Raw genomic sequence first — 22,480 nt, 5'->3', positions numbered from 1 at the left:
TCACTCTATTATAAATATTCGTTCATTCCCCGAGAGTTGGTCAAGAGGATTACATTGAGTAACTTTGTAACATGTTCTCGGCATTACGTAAGTCATGAATAGCAATACCTTGTCTGTGTGTGTGTGTGTAGGAGGGCGCTAGGACCCAGAGCGGGTTCTCCGATTGTCACTCTTGGGAGACCAAAGTTGAGAGAAACTTTAGGAGGATGCTCACTGTCTTGGAGTCTGAGGAACTGTGTGACCCGCTCAGGCAGTGTCAGCGCTGCTCTTTACTATGCCCCTGTAGCTCCGCCGTCTTCATTTTCTTGCAAGATTGATCCCTAATTAACCATGGAGAAAACCAATGGTAAGTTTGGCTTTTCAGTGTTCCGTATTTTGAGGCGCTGTATCACATAGTTATAACTGGCTGGATAAATTTCATTTCATTCAAAGCAAAAATGTCTAAATAACTAAGTGCTTTAGAGCAGTTGAATTGGAGGATTGGATCTTTAAACAATATATTAGAAGTTGCATTTATTGGATGATGAAGAAATTATAACGTTTTAGATTTTTTCCCACCCACGTGTCTAAACGATGGTGTACCTGGACTTATACATGTTGCAAAATCGTTTACCTTCAGGCTGCAGGACTCGGTTTTTCTTTTAAAATGTCATTCCCATTCCTGTTACATTTCACCTTCAGAAATGTCCCGTGGAAATAGATTTGATTCAGATGCCCGTACACCTGCTTCCTCTTCCCACAGCAGAGATTTCTTTATTTGTACTTTTTTCTCTCTCCCCCAAGATTTACTTTTAAAACAAATGATTAACGCTGTTTTCCGAATCGTGCTCTGCCCGCCCCCTCGCGAGGTACAGCGCTCAATTTCTGACTCCGGCACAATCAGGCAGCGAACAAGTTCAAACACTCAGAAAATACATATCTGCTCCTTCTGGCGGGTAACTGTAAAAGTTTAGATTAATTTTTGGTTGGGAGTGGAGTGGGTTGGTGAAATCATTAAGCACTGGTCGTCCGTGCTTTGTGACCAATCCTACATGCTGCAGATATGCTTCAGTTACCAAAAAAACGATTTCCTCTCCCTTCCCGTGACTCGAAACTTTAGCGACAAGGTCATTTTAGTGTAATTGCTGAAAGACCACATTGCGATCTCATTACAGTGACAAATACTTCAACCCTGGCAAATGCAAAACGTGCAAGTGGGATCTGACTGCGGTCACATTGCAGCCGATGACCTGATCCTGTTATCCGCTGGCTGTGACATGCACTGGGCAGATCCCTTCGTCGCTGATCTGACTGACCGACACCCAGGTGCAACAACAATGGAGCTCTATGCATCTGCACTTCGACCCACTCGCAGAGCGTTGTTCACACACCCAGCAGTTCATTTTGAATGTTATTGTGGCAGTGGGCGTGTATGCTTTCTCGCGTTAAAACATTCCATTCTAAGTTTTGGAACATTTTACAGTGTGTGTGTTTTTAATAGAGCAATGAGCAAAAAAAGAAAATTGGTAATTATAGCAGGGTTTCAGAGAAGAAAACCAATAACCCTCAGTGACAGATGTTACACACCCCAATGTGCTAAGTGGGATCAGGAGTGACATCTATGAAGTGCTGAGGGTGCCAGTGAATACAGGGAAGGTTCCACTGGGGTTGGAAGCAAGCTCACATGGTAAAACAAGCCTGGGTGAAGACATGGGGAGTTATCCCCAGTGTCCTGGCCAATATTTATCCCTCAATCAACATAACAAAAACAGATTATCTGGTCATTATCACATTGCTGTTTGTAGGAGCTTGCTGTGTGCAAATTGGTTGCCGCATTTCCCACATTACAACAGTGACTACACTTCAGAAGTACTTCATTGGCTGTAAAGCACTTTGAGATGTCCGGTGGTCGTGAAAGGTGCTATATAAATGCAAGTCATTCTTTTTCATTTTACCTATAAGGGTATTGCCTATTACCCTTACACAAGTAACTGATAAAATAAGGATTCAGTATTTAGGAACATAGAGAAGTGCCTGTATGAAAATGGCCTAGTAAGTGCAAGCAACCTCCCAAGTGGACATTAAAAGCTGTATGATATAGTATACAAGACTTCCAGAAAGTCTTTGATAAAAGTTCCAGTTGAAGTTGCCTTGGAGGTAGATACAGAATTGCCAGTAGAGAGGAAGCAATGAGTACTGTTTAGGACAGTGATAACAAGGTGGTAAGATGCACTGAGTGAAATGTTTCAAGGATCTGTGCTGGAACTCCAACTGTTTCTGATTTACATACATTGACTTTCTGAATAAAGGTCGGTGATGTTCCCAAGGTACTAAACTGGGAGGGAGGGCAGTGGGTACTGATTAAGCAGCTGAAGAATTACAAGTGAGGCAAACTATGGCAGATGAAATACAATACAGATAAGTACATGGTCTTACAATTTGGAAATAATGGGGAACATACTTAGTGAATAGTGTTGAGCTAGCTAGGGAAAGAGATTTGGAAGTAATAGATTCCACACTGACCAACTTCAGCTGTTGCAAAGCAGCAATTAATAAAGCAAACAGAATGCTGAGGTGTATTGCCAAGTCAGTGGAGTTCATCATGTTGAAGCTCAAAGTGCTGGAGAAATGCCATCAACGTTGCCTCAGTAAGATCCTGCAAATCCCCTGGGTGGACAGACACACCAACATCAGTGTTCTTGATCAGGCCAACATCCCCAGCATCGAAGCACTGACCACACTCGACCAGCTCTGTTGGGCGGGCCACATCGTCTGCATGCCCGACACAAGACTCCCAAAGCAAGCGCTTTATTCGGAACTCCTACACGGCAAGCGAGCCCCAGGTGGGAAGAGGAAACGTTTCCTCACAGCCTCCTTGATAAAGTGCAACATCCCCACCGGCACCTGGGAATCCCTGGCCCAAGACCACTTTAAGTGGAGGAAGAGCATTCGGGAGGGCGCTGAGCACCTTGAGTCCTGTCGCCGAGAGCATGCAGAAAACAAGTGCAGACAGTGAAAGGAGCGTGTGGCAAATCAGACTCTTCACCACTGCCTGCCCCACCTGTGACAGACACTGTAATTCCCATATTGGATTGTACAGTCACCTGAGAACTCGCCTTTAGAGTGGAAGTAAGTCTTCCTCGATTTCGAGTGACTGCCTATGATGATGGGATGAAGCTCCATTGTGCTGGGGTCAAGTCCTACCTTGCATTCAGCCATGCTCACTTAATGGACGAAGGAAACTGACAAACCTTGTTATTGGTGCAGAGAAAAGCAATATCTGATCTCTAATGTCAGAGGACCCAGTTATGAGGAAAGATTAGAAAAACATGGGCTCTTCAGCCTTGAAAGGAGGAAAATGACAGGGGACCCTGAAGAGGTATATAAAATATTAGTTTGGAGCACTAATTCAAGTTAAACCACGACTAAAAGGCAAGGTGACATTGGTAGAAACTAGTAAAAGACAAGTTCGGGACTAATGTCAGGAAACTTATCTACATGAAGAGTGATTAATACCGGAATTGTCTTCTGGGTAGGGCAGTTATGACTAAAGTATACATTTTGTCAGTATGGAACTTTTAACTTGAATTTTATAAAGTATTGGCCAACGGCTCAAACCGGACAGATTGACTGCAAGGTGTGACCATAAAGGGTTGTCTGAGATGTTAACTGTTTCGTTGCCAGAATAATTATATTCAATTGCATGTATCTTATTGTCAGACGTTCGCTTACCATTCCATCTGTCCCACTGTGACCGGCACTGTGGTTCTCATATATATTGGACTGTTCAGCCACCCAAGGACTCATTTTAAGAGTGGAAGCAAGTCTCCCTCGATTCTGAGGGACTGCCTATGATGATATGATGATTCAATATTGATATTCTATGATGGCTGTCTGTTGATCTAATGTAATTATGAAAGATGCTGTCATTTATTGCCTTTTTGTTTTTGTATTACCTGTATTTCAAGTGGGTTGAATCATATAGATGTGTGTGAGCATGTCTGCAGTGATGTTCAAAAGATACCTTGACACAGATTAGGTTAGCCTATGTAATGAGTTTGCTTGACAGCTATGTTTGAGACCTTTGAGAAGGGAACAGCATAATTGGCTGTAATTCTCTTTGACTGACAATTCAGTGGTTAAGGATCTCCAATTACAAGTTTATATTGGCTTCACATGTAATTCAGGTGTTACCTTGGGTGTTTGAGTCTTGCAGCCAGCAGCCTACAAGCTCTGGGGTGGAATTTCCATGGGGGTTGGTGGGAGGGAGCAGTTGAGGCGGGCGGGCGGAGTTGTCGTCCCCCGATCTCCCACAGCTCTTTTCTCTGAGGTTTCCATTGATCTTCTGCTGAAGTTACAGCAGAAGATTGAGGGAAGCTCTGCAGAGATTATATCCATTTGTCTTTAAGTTTTGATGCTGCTTTAACATGAGCACTGGGCCAGATTGAAGCTGCACCAAATAAACTTCTGTTTAAAAATACATGTCTAATGAGAAATTAAATGGTATCTATTAATGAATGTATAACTGGTATTAGTGGTAATATATTGAGCTGGATTGGGAACTGGCTGAAAGGATATAGGCAAAAAGTAGTTATAGATGGATTTGGATCTGTTTGGAGACCATTCACCAATGGATTGATGTTAGGATCATTGCTCTTATTTTTTTAATAATCTAGATCTTAAATATGTTAGGAGACTGGCAAATAAAGTTTAATTTAGAAAGTGCAGTTATGCATAAGGGAAGGATGAATGCTCAACATGCATATACCTTTCAGCGAAAGCATTAGCCAAGGTGGAGAAAGAAAGAGATCTGGGCCTTCTAGTGCATACATCTCAAGGTAGATGAGCAATGTTTTGAAGTAATATAGAGAGTGAATAGTGTTGAGGTGCATTCTTGGGACAATTGATTATAAGATGGGACATACTATTTTGTCCTTGTACAAGACCTTGGTCAGGCCTCACTTGGAATACTGTGTCCAGTTTTGGTCTCCTCACATGGTGGATGATATTGAGGCTTTGGAAAGGGTGCAGAGGAGGGCCACTAGACTAATTCCCAGTATAAAGCATTTTACTTAACAAGATAGGCTAAAAGATATGGGATTCTACACTTTAGAGAAGTGTAGGCTTGGGTGATCTAATAGAGGTTTATAAGATGATGAATGAAATAGATTATGTTCCAGTTGACAGTTTGTTCTAATTAAATAGATTACAGAGGATCAATTTGAAGTTGTATAAGGCTAGATCTAAGTTAGATGTCAGGAGATGGTTCTTTTCTCAGAATAGTGGACCTTTGGAACAGGTTGCCGTGTCGCGTGGTGGAATTCCTTCAAGCGAGAGCTGAACCTGTTTCTGGCTGGGGTAGACAGTAGGTACTGCAGGAACTCCGGGCCAGAAAGATCGCCTGGACTTCTTTCAGTTGCCTAGATGGGTCGGAGAGGAAGTTTCCAGATTTTTTTTCCCAAAAATTGGCCTGCGGTTTTTAACCTTTCTCAGGCGATCACATGGTTTCAGGTGGGGAAATATATATATTGTGATACACAAGGTATCACATTTGTGTGGGACAGGCTGGATGGGCCAAAGCGGCTTTATCTGTCTGTCATTGTTCATAAGAAAGAAAGGTTTGCATTTATACAGCGCCTTTCACAACCACTGGACATCTCAAATTGCTTTATAGCCAATGAAGTACTTTTGGAGTGTCGTCACTGTTGTAATGTGGGAAATGCACAGCAAACTCTCACAAACAGCAATGTGATAATGACCAGATAAACTGTTTTTGTTAGATTGATTGAGGGATAAATATTGGCCAGGACACCGGGTATAACTTCCCTGCTCTTCTTCGAAGAGTGCCCTGGAATACTTTACTTCCATCTGAGAGGGCAGACAGGGCCTCGGTTTAACGTCTTATTTGAAAGTTGGCACCTCCGACAGTGTTGCACTCCCTCAGCATTGCACTGGAGTGTTAGCCTAGATTTATGTGCTTAAATCCCTGGTTCAAGTCCCACTCCAATGAACCGTCTGACTCAGAGACGAGGATGCTACCCACTGACACTTAGGAGTGAAGTTTCGGGCCGCGCCTAGAACAGCGCAGCCCCAACCTGGACGCCCGTTTTTCGCACCTAAAAGTGCGTCAGAAAAATACCTCCAGATTCTCCGGCTCCCTGCAGGTCCCTGGGAGCTCGGCGCAGCGCGCACACAGCAGCGGGGTGGCGAAGCCACAGAGTCACGCCGATTCTACAAGTGGTGGGGGGCAGGGCTAATTTAAATGAGACAACGTCGTGCCGGCAGCCTTGCACGTATGCGTTGGAGCACGCGCAGTAGCCCATAAACATTGGCACTTGGCCATTTTTAAAGGGACTTAAAGAAAAGTGTTCATTTGTCTGTTGAACCCATGGATTGAATTTTGGTGATTTTTTTGGTGTCTGAAGGAGTGTTTTAGCAGCACTGTTGAAGAAATCACCTGCTGAAATCAGTGAGTGCTGCTTTTTGCCCCTATCCCGTGGCCGAATGGCCTCAGCTTCCCTCGCAGCTTGAAGGCTGCTTGCTTGCTGTGTTTTTGGCTGCCGTCGAGCCACTGACGCCGCCCCTTCTCCTACATGGAAGGAAGGCCTGCCTGAAGCACCGCAGCTCGAAGGCTGCCTGCTGCCGTTGTTGTTGGGTTGCCGTCGAGTCACTGACGCCACCCCTGTCTCCAACATGGAAAGCCTGCCTGAAGCACCGCAGCTTGAAGGCTGCTGCTGCTTCACAAAGGTAGGAATATTCAATATTTTGTCTTTGCTTTGTTTATAATTTTTTATTCAGGATGGCTCTTTATTTGTATAAGTAAGACTGTTGAATGCTTGTAGAATTTAATTACTTCCCTTCCCCCCCCCCCACCCCTTGTTCCCTACGCCTGATTTGTAACCTATGCCTTGTAACCTACGCCTGATTTGTAAAGTGTAGGCAAGGTTTTTCTGAGTGTACAAAAATCTACACTTACTCCATTCTACGTTAGTTTAGAGTAAGTTTTCACTGCCTAAACTTTCAAAACAGGTGTAAGTGGCCGGACACGCCCGCTTTTGAAAAAAAATCTGTTCCAAACTGAAACTGTTCTAACTGACTAGAACTGGAGCAAACTAAATGCTGAGAATTGCAATTTCTAAGATACTTCATTCTAAACCAGTTGCTCCAAAAAAATAGGAGCAACTCAGGCCGAAACTTGACCCCAATGGGTGTAGAGAAATGTATGTTTTATTGTGTTGTATTGTTTATTTACCAGTCTTAAGTAAATAAAACTACTTGTTGATTCAGAGCCTGAGTCTTGATCTAGTAAAAGTGTATATTTGGTCCACCTTTCGAAGAGAGGAGTTTCATGTGCTAGTTTGTGACACATTCCAATAACCAGAGTACAGAGTAAGTGTTTGCCACACAGTCCCTGGATCTTGCATAGGGCAGAAATGGGGGCACTCTGGATCATAGGGCTCAATTTTCCCCAGTGATTTGTGCCTTTTTTTGGCATATGTTTAAAAAAATTAAAGTTTCCCCAATGAATGTGCACTAGCATAACTCACTTAGTTACGATTTTTTTAGGTTTGTTTTTTTACGTCTTGGGGGTGTAACCTGATATCTGCCAGTTTTTCTCAATTATGTAAATTTGCCCCCAAAAAATTCTCCTAGGTCGGCGTATGTGACCACTCCCAAAAAACCTTCTGGTGAGTTAAGAAAAACCAGCATGCATTGAAAAATCGGCGCAAAAAGACGCCATTGTTTTTCAACAAAGTTTTGGAGGGTCTATCAAGACAGGTGTTTGTACCTGCACCTGAGTGATGCAGACTGTGTCAGAAGGCTGCGTTTCTGCAAAGAAGTTGTAATTGAGATCTGTGAGTTAGTAAAAGCAGACCTGCAACCTAGAAGCGTCAGGAGGATTGCTTTGTTCGTTGAAGTGAAGGTTACAGATGCACTTTCATTCTGTGCATCTGGATCGTTCCAAGCTACAACTAGGGATGTGTGCACCATTTCTCAATGTGCAACACATATCTGCATTCAGCAGGTGACTGCTCGGACGAATGACTACATAAAGTTCCCCATGACTGCCCAGACAATGCGTGACAGGGCTGTGGGCTTCTCCAGGATTGCTGGCTTCCCAAAGGTACAGGGCTGCATTGATTGTACCCACATCGCCTTGCGAGTATCTTTTTTGGAGGATTCTAAGATGTACAGGAACAAAAAAGGCTTCCACTCCATTAATGTACAACTCGTGTGTGACGACATGCATCACATCACATCATGTCAGTCAATGCAAGATACCCTGGGAGCACCCAAGATGTTTTCCTGCTACGCGAGAGCGCTATATCTGTTTCAACGGCAGCCAGAAAGTCAGAGCTGACTACTGGGAGACAAAGGGTACGGCCTCGCCACCTGGCAATGATGCTCCTATGCGTAACCCAGACGGAAGCTGACCGGGAATACAACATGTCGCACATTGTGACGCGCAGTATAATAGAGAGGACCATTGGCATCTTGAACCAGCGTTTCCAATGCCTGAATCATTGCGGAGGCTACTTGCAATACTCCCCTGAGATTGTCGGTCAGTTCACTGTTGTGTGTTGCATGCTGCATAACTTAGCCATCATGAGGCAACAGCAGCTGGTGGTAGAAGACCTACCTGAGGTGAGAGTGGCTGATGATAATGATGAGGAAGATGCAGATGACGAGGAAGCCATGCAACTGCCTGAACCCAGAGCACGATGGCGGAGGAGTGCGGGCCCTCATGCCCTTTTAACGATTGCTCGAGCCTTGCACCAGCAGCTCGTCCATGAATGCTTTGCTGCCTGAAGGCTCAGCGGCAACTATTCCACATGGACCATGTTCACTGTTTGGACCTGTTTTGTAATTTTGTGTTGTGTTAATGGAACAAATGATGGAAATAATTCCTATTTACTTCAAAAAGTTGTGTTAATAATCGAACAAATAATAAAAATGATTCAGTTACAATTTAAAATATATTTTATTCAAAAGTTTAACAAACATTTGTTTATACATACAAGAATATTTTTATTAAATTTATCAAACTTTTTAACTTAAGACCACTTACAAACTTTAAGATCACTTACTAACTTTTAAACTTGCAAATTTATATAACTTACAAAAAACTTTTTAATTTTAAGAACAGTTATAACAATAATAACAGCAGCAAAGAAAGGCACCCATCTCTCTTCCACCTTATTCTAAGACCGCCCGCTGCGCTTGGTCTTGGTGACCCCACCACCCCTGCCCGCAGGTGGTGGCACAGCATTTCTCAGGTTGGTACCAAGCTTAATCTTTCAAGCATCTTTAGTTGAGGGACGTGGGCGGGTGGTAATGTGGAATGCCCCGACTTGGGACTCTTCATAAGCTGGTCTGGGGATTGGATTGGGAGTGGCAGTTGATTCTATCAATGGGCACGATGTCTAGGCATGTTCCCTTATTGCAGCAGCTAATTCCAACATTCCCTCCCTCGTGCCCTGACAGTGTCTCAACTACCTCCAACATTCCCTCCCTCATGTTCACCGACAGCACATCAGCTACCTGCGACATTCCCTCCCTCATGTTCACTGACAGTGTTACATATGTAATAACTCAGTTTACAGTATTCAGTCTAACACAAGTACAAACCTGGCTCTGCTTTATTCGGGCCCAAAGTGATTACATTAGATGATGGCTTGCCTTTTATACCTGGGCTGCACACACATACGTACAGCCCAATGACCTCCGACAGTGGCACCACCTGGTGGCTAGTAACCCCAAGCATACATACATGGCAATATCCCCCTTAAGATATTAAGTCTTTTTACAAATTGAGACGCTCCGGGGCTTTCCCATTCAACTCCAGCCTTGGGCGAGCGTTCGGAGTCTGTTATGACTGGGGGTTGGGTAGCCGATCTGATAGGAGAGGCAATGATCATGTCAAGGATTGAAAGTCCAGATTCATTGATTACAGCGGAGTCCTCTGATGACTGAGGGTAGGTTAGTTGGTCACTGATCCGGTTCATCCGTGTGCCGCAGCTTTATCTGATCAACATGTTTCCTGCATGTTTGCCCATTCTTGAGCTTGAAGATAAACACTCTGTTACCCTCCTTGGCTGTAACAGTACCAGCGATCCACTTGGTACCTTGACCATAATTTAGTACATACACAGGATCGTTAACAGAAATGTCGCGTGACACAGCAGCGCGATCATGATACCACTGCTGACTTTGACGTCTGTATTCAACGTAATCGTTCAAGTCAGGGTGGACAAGAGAGAGTCTGGTCTTGAGACCTCTCCATCAATAGTTCAGCAGGGGGGACCCCGGTAAGGGCGTGGGGTCTTGTCCTGTAACTAAGCAATATGTGTGACAAGCGAGTCTGCAGTGAACCTTGAGTTACACGTTTCATACTCTGCTTGATGATGGTTTGGACAGCACGCTTTGCTTGACCATTAGATGCGAGTTTGAATGGTGCTGACCTCCCATGTTTGATACCATTGAGTTTCATGAATTCTTGAAACTCCAGACTAGTGAAGCAAGGTCCATTGTCGCTTACAACAATGTGGGGCAGACCATGAGTGGCAGGCATGAAGGCTCTCAATGGTAGCTGTGGATATACTAGATGACATGATTATACACTCTATCCACTTGGAATATGCATCCACCACAACTATAAACATCTTTCCCAAGATGGGACTGCAAAGTCGATGTGGATCCTAGACCATGGTTTAGATGGCCACGACCACAGACTCAGCAGCGATTCTCCTGGTGCTTTACTTAGCTGCATGCAAGGGTTGCACTGATGTACACCTGATTCCAGATCAGAGTCAATTCTAGGCCACCATACATGAGACCTGGCAATGGCTTTCATCATGACAATACCGGGATGAGTGCTATGTAGGTCATGTACAAATTTCTCTCTGCCTTTCTTCGGCATAACAGCATGATTACCCCACAGTAAACAATCTGACTGGATAGATCATCTTTGCGACAGTTGTAAGGTTTGGTCTCATCACCCATTTGCTTGGTCTGCCATACTCAATCACCACTAAAGACGCAACGTTTCACAACCGATAATATCGGGTCCTGGCTGGTCCAGGTCTTAACATTTTGAGCCATGACAGGGGTTCCTTCACTTTCAAAAGTATCCATGACTAACAGTAGGCCTGCAGGTTGTGGCGTCTCCACCTCCAGTGTGGGCAATAACAGATGGCTCAGTGCATCGGCACAATTCGTGGTGCCAGGCCTATGGCGAATGACATAATCATAGGCAGATAATGTTAGCGCCCACCTCTGGATGCGTGACGATTCATTGGTATTGATACCTTTTGTTTTCAGAAAACAAAATGAAATGAGTGGCTTGTGATCTGTTTCCAGTTCAAACCGAAGACCAAACAGGTACTGATGCATCTTTTTAACCCTATATACACACAGGCTAATGCTTCTTTTTCTAGAATGCTGTAGGGTCTTCCCACCTTTGACAAACTTTTAGAAACATACGCAACAGGTTGTAGTTTACCCGACTCATTAGCTTGTTGGAGCACGCAACCAACTCCATATGACGAAGTGTCACAGGCCAATACTAAATGCTTACATGGATCATAATGTACCAGCAGCTTGTTAGAGTAAAGCAGATTAGTAGCTTTCTCAAAAGCTCTGTCTTGCGACGCACCCCAAACCCAGTTATCGCCTTTTCTTAGCAGCATGTCCAGTGGCTCTAATAAAGTGCTCAATCTAGGTAGGAAATTACCGAAGTAATTAAGTACACAAAAGGAACAAATGCAGCTGCGTCATATTCTGCGGCTTGGGTGCATTTTTGATCGCCTTGGTTTTCGAGTCCGTAGGCCTGATGCCGTCAGCAGCAATTTTCCTCCCTAAGAATTCGACTTCCGGTGCCATAAAGACGCACTTCGAACGTTTCCACTTTGTTCAGACAATGTAAAACCTCTTCCAGGTTGTTCAGATGTTCGGCGGAGTCATGACCTGTGATCAGAATGTCATTTTGGAACAAAACAGTTCTAGCGACGGACTTAAGTAGACTGTCCACGTTCCTCTGAAATATGGCTGTAGCCGAGCGAGTTCCGAAAGGACACCTGTTGTAGATAAACAGTCCTTTATGAGTGTTGATGCACATAAGTTTCTTCGATGTCTCGACCAGCTCCTGTATCATGTAGGCTGACGTCAGATCCAATTTAGTGAACGACGACTCCTCTCTCTTTCCCCTCCCTTTTCCCCCCCCCCCCAAAAGCCTAGCGTTGCAAAGCTGTCATCAGCCTTCGGTAACAGGTATTGATCCTGTTTCGAAACTCTGTTGATCGTAACCTTGTAGTCACAAATCCTGACTGCCATCATTCTTCAACACAGGAACAATGGGGCTGGCCCATTCGTTAAATTTGACCGGTGATATGACCCCTTCACGCTGGAGTCTGTCCAGTTCGATTTTGACTTTCTCCCTCATGTACGGAACTGCCCGAGCTTTATGATGGACGGGTCTTGCATCCAAGTCCACGTGGATCTGCACCTTGGCTCCTGTGAATTTGCCGATGCCTGATTCAAACAGCGAGGGGAACTTGCTCAGCACTTGAGCACATGGAGTATCCTCCTCTGACGACAACGCTTTGATATCGTTCCAATTCTATTTGATTTTTTTCTAGCCAATTCCTGCCGAACAGCGTTGGACCATTGCCTAAAATAATCCATAACGGTAAATCATGAACCGCAACATCATACGACGCCTTGACTACTGCACTGCCAATCACTGTTATGAGTTCTTTAGTGTACGTATGCAACTTGGCATTCACTGGACTCAGCTTAGGCCTCACAGCTTTAGTACCCCACAGCTTGTCGAATGTTCTCTGGCTCATTATTGATTGACTCGCACCCGTGTCCAATTCCATCGGTACCGGCACACTGTTAAGTTTCACAATCATTATCGGTTGGCTCTTTGTTAGGAATAAATACAGTCCATACACGTCCTCCTCTGGTATCTCGGATTGCATATCCGGATCCGCGCTATACTGGTCATCATCCTCCATGTGGTGGTCAGTTGCGGACACATGTGCTGGAGAAGTCCCCATCTCAAACAGCCTTTACAAATGTACTGTTTAAACTGACACTGATGAGGCCGATGATTGCCCCCACAACGCCAATACGGTGAAATCGGATTCATTCCCATTGGCGGACTTTGAGCAGCCACAGGTTTCGCATACACAGTCGAGTAGGCCTTGCCGTATGCAGCTCTGCCAAACGACGATATAATCTTGTTTACATACTTGCCGAATTCCGATTTTCCGATGATATCTGCTTAAAGTGTTTGTCCGTCGTCATGCATGTCTGGGCAATCGTGATGGCCTTGCTCAAGTCCACATTTCCGCCGCCAGTAGCTTATGTAGGATTACCTCGTGGTTGATGCTGATTACAAAGAAGTCCCACAGCATATCTCCCAATGCATTTTCGAACTTACACGGTCCAGCTAGACGTCTTAGGTCGGCAACAAATTCCGACACATCCTGGCCCTCAGAACGAACATGCTTGTAGAATGGAGATCGTGAGATGATGATGCCGCCTTCTGGTTTCAGATGGTCATGTACCAGAGCACACAATTCCTCATAGTCCTTGTCCGTTGGATTTGCAGGCAAGAGAAGATTCTTTTGAGTCCATAGATTTTCGGACCGCAAACCGTGAGGAAGACCGCCCTGCGCCTAACTGCGTCAGTGGGTTTTTTCCATTTTGTTTGCCACGAAGTACTGGTCCAGGCGAGCTACAAAATCTGTCCAGTCCTCTCCCTCCACAAATTGCTCCAGAATTCCAATTGTGCTCATTTTTGCATGCGAAGGTTCTTACATAACATTTGGCGACAAGGTAATTTATGTAATAACTCGATAGATTGAATACGGTAAACTAACACAGGTTCAAACCTGGCTCTGCTGTATTAGAGCCCAAAATGATTACATTACATGATGGCTTGCCTTTTATACCTGGGCTGTACACACATGCATACAGCCCAATGACCTCCGACAGTCGCAAGACCTGGTGGCTAGTAACCCCAAGCATACATACATGACAGACAGCACATCAGCTACCTGCGACATTCCCTCCCTTGTGCACTGACAATGTTTCTGCTGACTGAAATATTTTCTCCCTCATGTTCCCGGGCAGTGTTCTCATTTCTCGAGTGTTCTTACTTCTCCTGACAGTCTCGATACCTCATCACCCACCCCATTGATGGTGTCCAGGAGTGATCGGGTATGGTCAATGCTCTCCACACTCATTGCCATCATGTGAACCACATCTGTTAGATCCTGCACCTTCAGAAAGCGTGGTCGAGCTCTCCTTCCCCTCCTCACCCTGGGTGTGGCTCGCAGCACCCCAGTAGGACCTGCAGCCTTGGACAGTGGGGCCCTGGGTGTGCCTTGCTGCATCCCACAGGTACCTGCAGCCTCGGACTGTGGGGCCCTGGGTGTGCCTTGCTGCATCCCACTGGGACCCACAGCCTGGGACAGTGGGGCCCTGGGTGTGCCTCGCTGCACCCCATTGGAATCCCCAGCCTCGGACAGTAGGAAACCATGGAATGTCCCACCAACACTCAAACCACTACTCAGCAAAGGGCCTGGCACCTCAATGGGTGGCACCTGCACCTCCTCCAGAGTGAGTACAACAGTGGGGGCTTCATCCATCCCCTCCCCTCCCCCTCATCTCATGATCTGGAAGGTGGGATTGGAAGATGTTTTCTTCAGGCTAGTCCTCGTCTAAATCTTCTGCATCATCAGGGTTGGCTTCAAGTTCTGCAAAGTATAATAGAACAGACAAATGGTTAGCAGCAGAGGAGGGGGCAGGGTGGGTGGCATGAGTGGGCTCACATAGCGCAGGCAGCAGACTGATTTGAAGGACCATGATTGCATCAACCAAAGCTTAGCTAACGGAGATATCCCCATGAACCGAAGCATGGCTAGCCCACGCTGTAATTAACAGTTAGCAAAGCCAGACTCTGGAATTTTGCAGGACTTACCCTCTCCCTCGAGTGTGGGCCCAACTTGTGCAGTGGTGGTTGCTTTTCTCCAGGTAGGACCCATCAAAGCAGCGACCCTCTCTTCCAAGAGTGTCAGTGGATGCAGATTTGCCGGGCCTCCTCCTGTTCGAGTTCTTTCTTGTTTGTTGTGTGCCACTTTCCTCTGCAAAGATGAAAATATAACTTTTTAGAAAGGGTGTCTTTCTGCTGGTTGGGACCTATACAGATGGTCACATTTACAATTGCAATTCCATTGCAAAAAATTAAAATATTACTCACATTAACAACTTGACCAAGGTCCTGCCATTTCTTTTTGCACTGGCCTCCAGATCTTGGGGTGGTCACCATTGCACAGTAATCTTCTGCAAGTTGGGTCCAGCTTTTCTTCTTTTCTTTGGGTGGAACTTTTATGTGACCTCTGCTGGTGTCCAGCTCTTGCCATTTGCCCTCAATCACAGGAACTAGTGCCTCCACCTCATCCTGTAAGAAATACTTGGTCCTTGTGCCATGTTGAATCTTGTATTGCAGCTCCGATTTTTCCAATAATAATTAAAGTTCTCACACACACAACTGGCTCTTTTAAAAATGGCCGATTGCAGACCGGGAGCTATACTGTGCATGCGCGCCCATAGGAGTCACGTCAAAAACTTCCTTTTTTTTTCGCGCATGCACAGAAGGGGCAGCATCACTTTTTCGGCACAGACATTCGACTCCACCTCCCAAGGCTACAGGTCAGGCTGCGCAGTGCCAATTTCAAAAAATAGAATGGGGAAACTTGACACATTTATTTTTGGAAATAGTTGTGGCCTCGCAAAATGGGCGTAACTCTGGCAATACGCCAAAAAATGGCTTTGGGGAAAACTGAGCCCATAGTGGGTGCATGACTTGCTTACAGGAACAGATAGTTCACTGAACCCAAGAAACTATCCAGCATAAAACCCCAAAATGTGACAGCCATGGAGGCAAAAACTCTGAAGTCATTCAAGAAGTTGTTGGATGATGTGATGGGGGATTGTAAGTTGCAATGAAAAGATTAATTAGATGGGCCAATTGTCCTAGAACCATAGAAGTCTACAACACACAAGGAGACAATTTGATCCATTTTACCTGTGCCTGCTCTTCGCTAGAGCGATCCAAAACTAATTGCACTGCCCCACATGTGTCCTTTTAATGGGGGCAGATCAGTAACAGGAGAAAGAGAAATGACAGACAAAAGAAGGATAAAGCTGCACCAAAGAAGACGACCAACTAAGAAGTATCCTTCCACTAGAGTTTACAGGTCACAATAATGTCTCCGAAGAGGTCTACTTAAGGACCCAATGGCCCATTATGAAGACATGAAGGAACTGTGTGTGTGCCATTGTAAAGTGACCTGAAAACATCTTCTCGACCCACACAACTAAAGAACAGACATAACTTAGAATACTGGACTTTATATCAAAGTGATCTTAAAAATCTGTGTATGTATGTATGAAATTCAACCAGCACCTTCCTTTTTAGAGCAGGAACTCTGAGTCTGCAGGCTGTGAAGTCAGTGACTGGCTTCTAATTCTCCCCCATCCCCCGCCTCCTTCACCCCCACTGCCTGATCCCACTTTCAACTCTAACTCTGGCACCCTTGTGTGCTGTGTCTCACCCAGTGAAAACCCTCGTTGGAAATATCCACATCCTCTGGGTGAATTTCTCTGGGCTGTTTGAATGAAAAAGTGTGAATGATTGCATGAGTGAGCATGTGGGTAATTAGGCACATGTGGTAGCCACTCCCTTCATTTCTCCTCTTTTGTTCCTCAGTGGAATCTTGCTTTGGGAAAAGATGAAGAAATGCTATAATGTTACATGGCTACCATGGTGGTTCTTCTGTAGATTTTGAAGTTGCTCAATCATGTTCCTTGCTACTGGGTTTATGCACCCAAACCATTATACAGGCTGGTCTGGACCATTCATAGTTTGCCTGTATAATGGCCCTTCCACAGCTCCTTTCCTGACCGGTTGGCTGCATGACTTTCAAGGATATCCTGCGCTTCTTCCTCTTGCGGTGTCAAAAGTCTATTGTTGGGACCACCAGTGACCTGAGATTCCTAGTTCAGATCAGAAATTGAGAGTGCAGACCTGCAGCACCATTGAGGCAATTAACTAAGGAGTGCCACGCATACAGGAAGACTGTAAGGAATGGTTTGGCGGAGTAGCTGGCTTCCCTTAGCCATGCTAGTGAGGTTGTTGAACAACTTCTGGCAATGTCCTGGGGGTCAAGGAGGTGGTGATCACTGCCACTGTGATTCCCGCCACAAAGTGCACACAATGTCCTATGGGTTTCCTGCCTCTAATTCCAAACAACCGGTCCCTCTTGGTGTGTATCTCCACTAGGAGGACACTCAGGTCAGATTCACTGAAGTTGGCTGCACTTTTCTTAGTTTTGGCTGCTATCACCACCTTCCAAATTTCTCGCTTCCTTCATTGCTGACACTTCCCTGTTGAGCAGCAGTAGGTTTTATATCCTGCCGCTGCACAGCTCTCTGCCTCTTTCAGTTTTATTTTATGCTCCCATGGCAACCATACATGGCCCCGTTGGAGCTCAATTCCTGACACCATCACTATTTTCTGACCGCTTAAAATTAAGTACCCCCCGCATCTGTGAGTCATTATAGGCTGGATTTACAGAATCTGCATAACACTCCATATTTTAAAAACCTGAGGACCCACTTTAGGACAGGGTCAGGAATTGTATGTCCCACACCATATCACTTCTGGCAGTGCAACGGTGCAGTCAAAATTTCAAAGCCTACATTTTTTGGGGGGTTATTTTAGTATTAAGTATCAATCGAATAGTCCAACTCTTACTTGGCCAGGCTGCCTGCTTGCTTTGCAGATAGTCAGGTAGCCTGTATTACTCACTTGCCTGACCTGATTACAGATGTAAAGTAGAGTCATCAGGGAATGCAGCATGTTCTCCTGTATAAGAGTTAGCAATAGAATATATTTTCAGAAACATAATATATAAATTAAAATATTCAGATTGCATCAGTAGAATCATTTTATTCTAACACTCCTGGAAAGTCTTTATGTGCAAAATGTGTTACGTGCAAGAATGGCCCATCCGAAATGTTGGTACTTTGAACAGCTAACAGCAACAACTTGCATTTATATAGCACCTTTAATGTAATAAACCGTCTCTAGGTGCTAACCATTTTAGTCTTCATGTAAAATTATTTTGGAGAAGTAGATTTCTTTAATTTATAGACAGTAACTGGTTTTATTACTTTTTGCTGCACATTCTGCGTAACTGTGATAGCCCCTTCTGGGAGCTTTTAATGATAGGAAGTGAAAGATATGTTTGGCCTCACTTAATGCAGGGGCATTGCTAAGGGTGTGAAAGGAGACTGAACCATGTCCTTACTTTCTAATGGTTCCCAAAATGATAAAAAGTTCAATTCAAACAACCAACTATTGTAAGACTATGTCAGCTGGATCAGATACACAGTCACGACATAAAGCATGAATGGCTGTCGCGTTGCATGTAATGTATACAGTATAGTACAGACTATGCTGAAGTACAGTGCACAGTAAGTTGCATGAAAATGTTCTTTCTTTGGATTGGTATGGAAGAAGGAATCAAAATGTTTTAACCTTAAATTAATTATAGCAGATCAAATTAACAGCCTCTTTGCTTTGACAGGAATAGGTATTGAATCAGTATTCTTGGATATAATTGAATATTGAACTAGGCTATAAAGAACTATCTCTTCTTTATAGTGTTGAGGTCTGTTGTGTATCGTATTAGAAATATATTACATCTTGACAGTCACATGGGGTGCAAACACAAAAAGCCAATAGAAAATTCACAATGAATGGTCTTCATACTGCCTCATTGCACCCTAATAAATGTCATTAATATTCTATCTTTCTATATTTTTATGTCAAGTGTATTTTTACATTTCTGAAGATCGAAAAGGTTATACTATAAACAGCAATTAGAGATACACAATTTATCTCATCTGGGAACATATGACTTGAAAATTACATTTACCCAAATTGCATTTAAGATGATCCTTAATGTGTGTATTCAGAGCAGAATGGATCAATTTTCAGGATAATAGTACAGCAAATGGTGAACTCTGAAAACCGGTAATTGTTTGTAATGTGCAAACATTGACTGCTTAATACTAAAATCATCTCCCAAGCTTTATGAAAGAGCAAATGTATTTTGGGGGTCAGTCTGTAATCTGGCAGGGGATACTTAAGCTCTTATGGGCAGAATGCTTAAAGCCATAGTTGCTTTATTGTCCCCATTACTGCAATTTTAAAAAATAATATTTTAGCATCCCACGTTAATGGTTTACATCAGGCCATGACCATTATTCCATTGCAGCAGATGGTTGTTACTGTTCCATCAGTTGCATCATCAGCCACAGTTATGATAAAATGGCTGGCTGAAAACACCTTACTTGGACTGCTGTGAAAGTCATATTTTGCTGGTCATAAAAATTCACGTTAAGGTGCAACTTGTGGGCTGGGTTTTACTTAAACCATCGTACCAAATAGTGTATAGAATTCTGTAGGTTGCAAAGAAGTTGTTACTAAGAGAATTCTTCACATATGTATTTTCACCCTTGCCCAATTCTGAAATGTGCAATGGTAGTCCCAGTTATTTTAACAAGTGCTGTCACTTAGAGACTTACGATAATATGGTCTCTTTTCTGAATACTCTGTTGCTGAACTGAGCAGGTGACTCATGTTTGTTTATGGTCTCATGGGTACAGGTTGCCTCCGATATCTCACACAAGTATCCATTCCTTAGCTAAGAGCCTAAACAGTATATTTCACCAGGGCTATTCTTTCTAAATACTGCAATATTGTTCTAATAACTGAAGAATTTATATTCATAATCATGCTAAAAGACCTTCACTGATATGTCAGTTAAGCACAGAGCTTTATAGACCAGGAAAGTCTGAGGTTTGACTCCAAGACTGTACTGAGTTTACTGGTCTCAGCTGGGGCGGTCATTGAACCCCATGTCCCTGAGCTGTGGCTCAGTGGGTAGCACACTCACCTCTGAGTCAAAAGGTTGTGAGTTCAAGTCACACTCCGGTGACTTGAGCACATAAATCTAGGTTGACACTCCAGTACAGTGCTGAGGGAGGTGTCAGAGGTGCCATCTTTCAGATGAGCCGTTAAACCGAGGCAACCGTCTGATCTCTCAAGTGGATATAAAAGATCCCATGGCACTATTTCAAAGAAGAGCAGGGGAAATATCCGCGGTGTCCTGGCCAATATTTATCCCTCAATCAACATAACAAAAACAGATGATATGGTCATTATCACATTACTGTTTGTGGGAGTTTGCTGTGCACAAATTGGCTGCCACATTTCCCACACTACAACAGTGACTACACTCCGAAAGTACTTCATTATCTGTAAAGCACTTTGAGACGTCCGGTGGTTGTGAAAGGCACTATATAAATGCAAGTCTTTCTCCTTTGAGAAGGGGCAAGAATAATCTCATACCAAAGCTCTTGGTCTGTGCCCAGTGCCCCCAAAAGAAAATGCATCTGCATTCAGACATTGAATGAGGACAGGATTGGGGTAAGCTATGATGGTTCCCTATTTAAGATGCAAGTTAACTGAATTTGTGACTAAAGACTTTAAGATACCTGTACAACTAACCTGGACTACTCCGGAGAGTGAGATTTTCCAGTCGCTGCTGCATCATTTCTCAGCAGAAGGATGCTGCTTCCTATGCTGCAGAAGCCTGGTAGGTTGTCAAAGAACTGTCATTGATGGCAACCGTGGAAATATTCATGGGCTGAACTACTTAAACCTCCCTGTTGGGTAGGATATTGTAGTTGGGAATAATCATTTATCCCCTTGTTATATCCAAAAGTATTGAATCCTGGGAGAGGCATTATTCTATTTGTACTAGCCATGTTGTACTGGACATTGAGTATTCCCTCCTGCTGAAACGCATCAGACATTCTGTATAATCTGAGTTTTTGAAGAAGCTAAAATGGCACATAGGTAGATAGGTTTATATTTACTTCCTAGTGTGTACGATGTGGTGACACATACTGCATCCGACACAGCCTCAGTCTTCGAGCACAGCATCACATTGTGTAGGAAGTGACACAGACAGCAGCAGACTGCAATCCGTGCTTCTATTCTGGGAACTTAATTTGAAGTATAAGCAATCTTCCCACATTACAACAATGACTACACTTCAATAAGTACTTCATTGGCTGTAAAGCGCTGTGAGACATCCGGTGGTCATGAATGGCGCTATATAAATCCAAGTCTTTCTTTCAACCTGAGTGCTGTGCAAAAATTCTTGGTAGAGCAAAAAAGGAGGAATAGCAACATGTATGATAAGGATATTGAGGCATACCAATAACTTTTTTGTGTGGAAATATTACCGTTATCCCAAATTAAGGTCTTTTAACCCAGTTTCTGGTTATGTATTGTGATTACTATAGCTGATTCAAATGATGCTGATCATGATATTGGAAAGTGCAGATGTACTTTATCATAGATTATCAGTAAATCAAGGTATCAGTGCCTCAAAAAGGCAGCAGAGAAGTGGTTACAGCTGACAGAAAGTCAAAATGGAAAACAGAAGAAGCACTTTGGCCTAATGAGTACATAGTTGTCGTATGTGTAACCAGAGAGCTAGCCCAAGCACCAAAATCATTATGGATTCTGACTCCGAAATCAAGGAAATAAACTTACCCAGAGCAAATATCTTAATTTCCTCTTATACTAATAGTTGTTGAAGCTATTTGATAGCTTTCCTTTCTGTACTAAAGGGATAAAATGATGAATGACCAAATGACTATTTACTGTTGTCGCATTTGATGTTAAAACATTAATAATGTAATTTTTATGTTTTTGTGATATATACCAAAATGATTTGATAAAGTCTTCACAAATTTGCAAGAACTAAAGAAGAACCTTTCAGGACAAAGCAAACTAAAAGTTCTCAAATGAGTGTAGCAGATTTGTCAAAGATTTGAATTCAAAGAGGTTTTTAGTGAGCTGAACCTAATTACTGATGGAATTCTCTGATCGTTCCTATAGACAGGCTGATTGCCACAGGAAGAGACCTAGATCATTGCCAGTGTGTACAGAGCAATGAATTAAGGCTTTTGCTTTATTTTGTACATTGCCATGAGTGCACAACATTTACTTATTTCCTTGAACTAAATTGCAGGATCTGACCCCGCAGTTTGTTTGTATTTAACATGATTCATTTTCAGATGATATTAAGTTAGGAGGGAAAGTAAATAGCGCAGAAAGAAGCAAAAAGTTGCAAAAGGATGTAGACAGATTAAATGAGTGGGCAAAACTGAATTCAGTGTGGGCAGGTGTGTGCTCATCCATTTTGCAACCAAGAACGATAAATCAGAGTACTTTCTAAATGGTGAGAAACTAGGGACTGTAGAGGAGTAAAGAGATTTGGGAGTTCAAGTACACAAATCATTAAAAGCCGGAAGACAGACATAAAAAGCAATCAAAAAGGCT

General features: G+C 43.6%; 1 protein-coding gene across 1 annotated transcript in view; it reads left to right on the top strand.

Moving 5' to 3' along the window:
- The first annotated feature begins 232 nt into the window (after positions 1-232).
- Positions 233-22,480, top strand: part of LOC139262997 (actin filament-associated protein 1-like 1) — a 232,800-nt gene continuing 210,552 nt past the window's right edge. Inside the window, exon 1 of the mRNA XM_070878426.1 lies at positions 233-346. Within this exon, the coding sequence (XP_070734527.1) occupies positions 331-346 (16 nt within the window). The 5' untranslated portion in view covers positions 233-330. The remainder of the gene's footprint in view (positions 347-22,480) is intronic.

This window comes from Pristiophorus japonicus, chromosome 4 (assembly GCF_044704955.1).
Source record: "Pristiophorus japonicus isolate sPriJap1 chromosome 4, sPriJap1.hap1, whole genome shotgun sequence".
NCBI lineage: Eukaryota > Metazoa > Chordata > Chondrichthyes > Pristiophoridae > Pristiophorus > Pristiophorus japonicus.
This window is presented reverse-complemented; position numbering and strand designations above follow the sequence as displayed.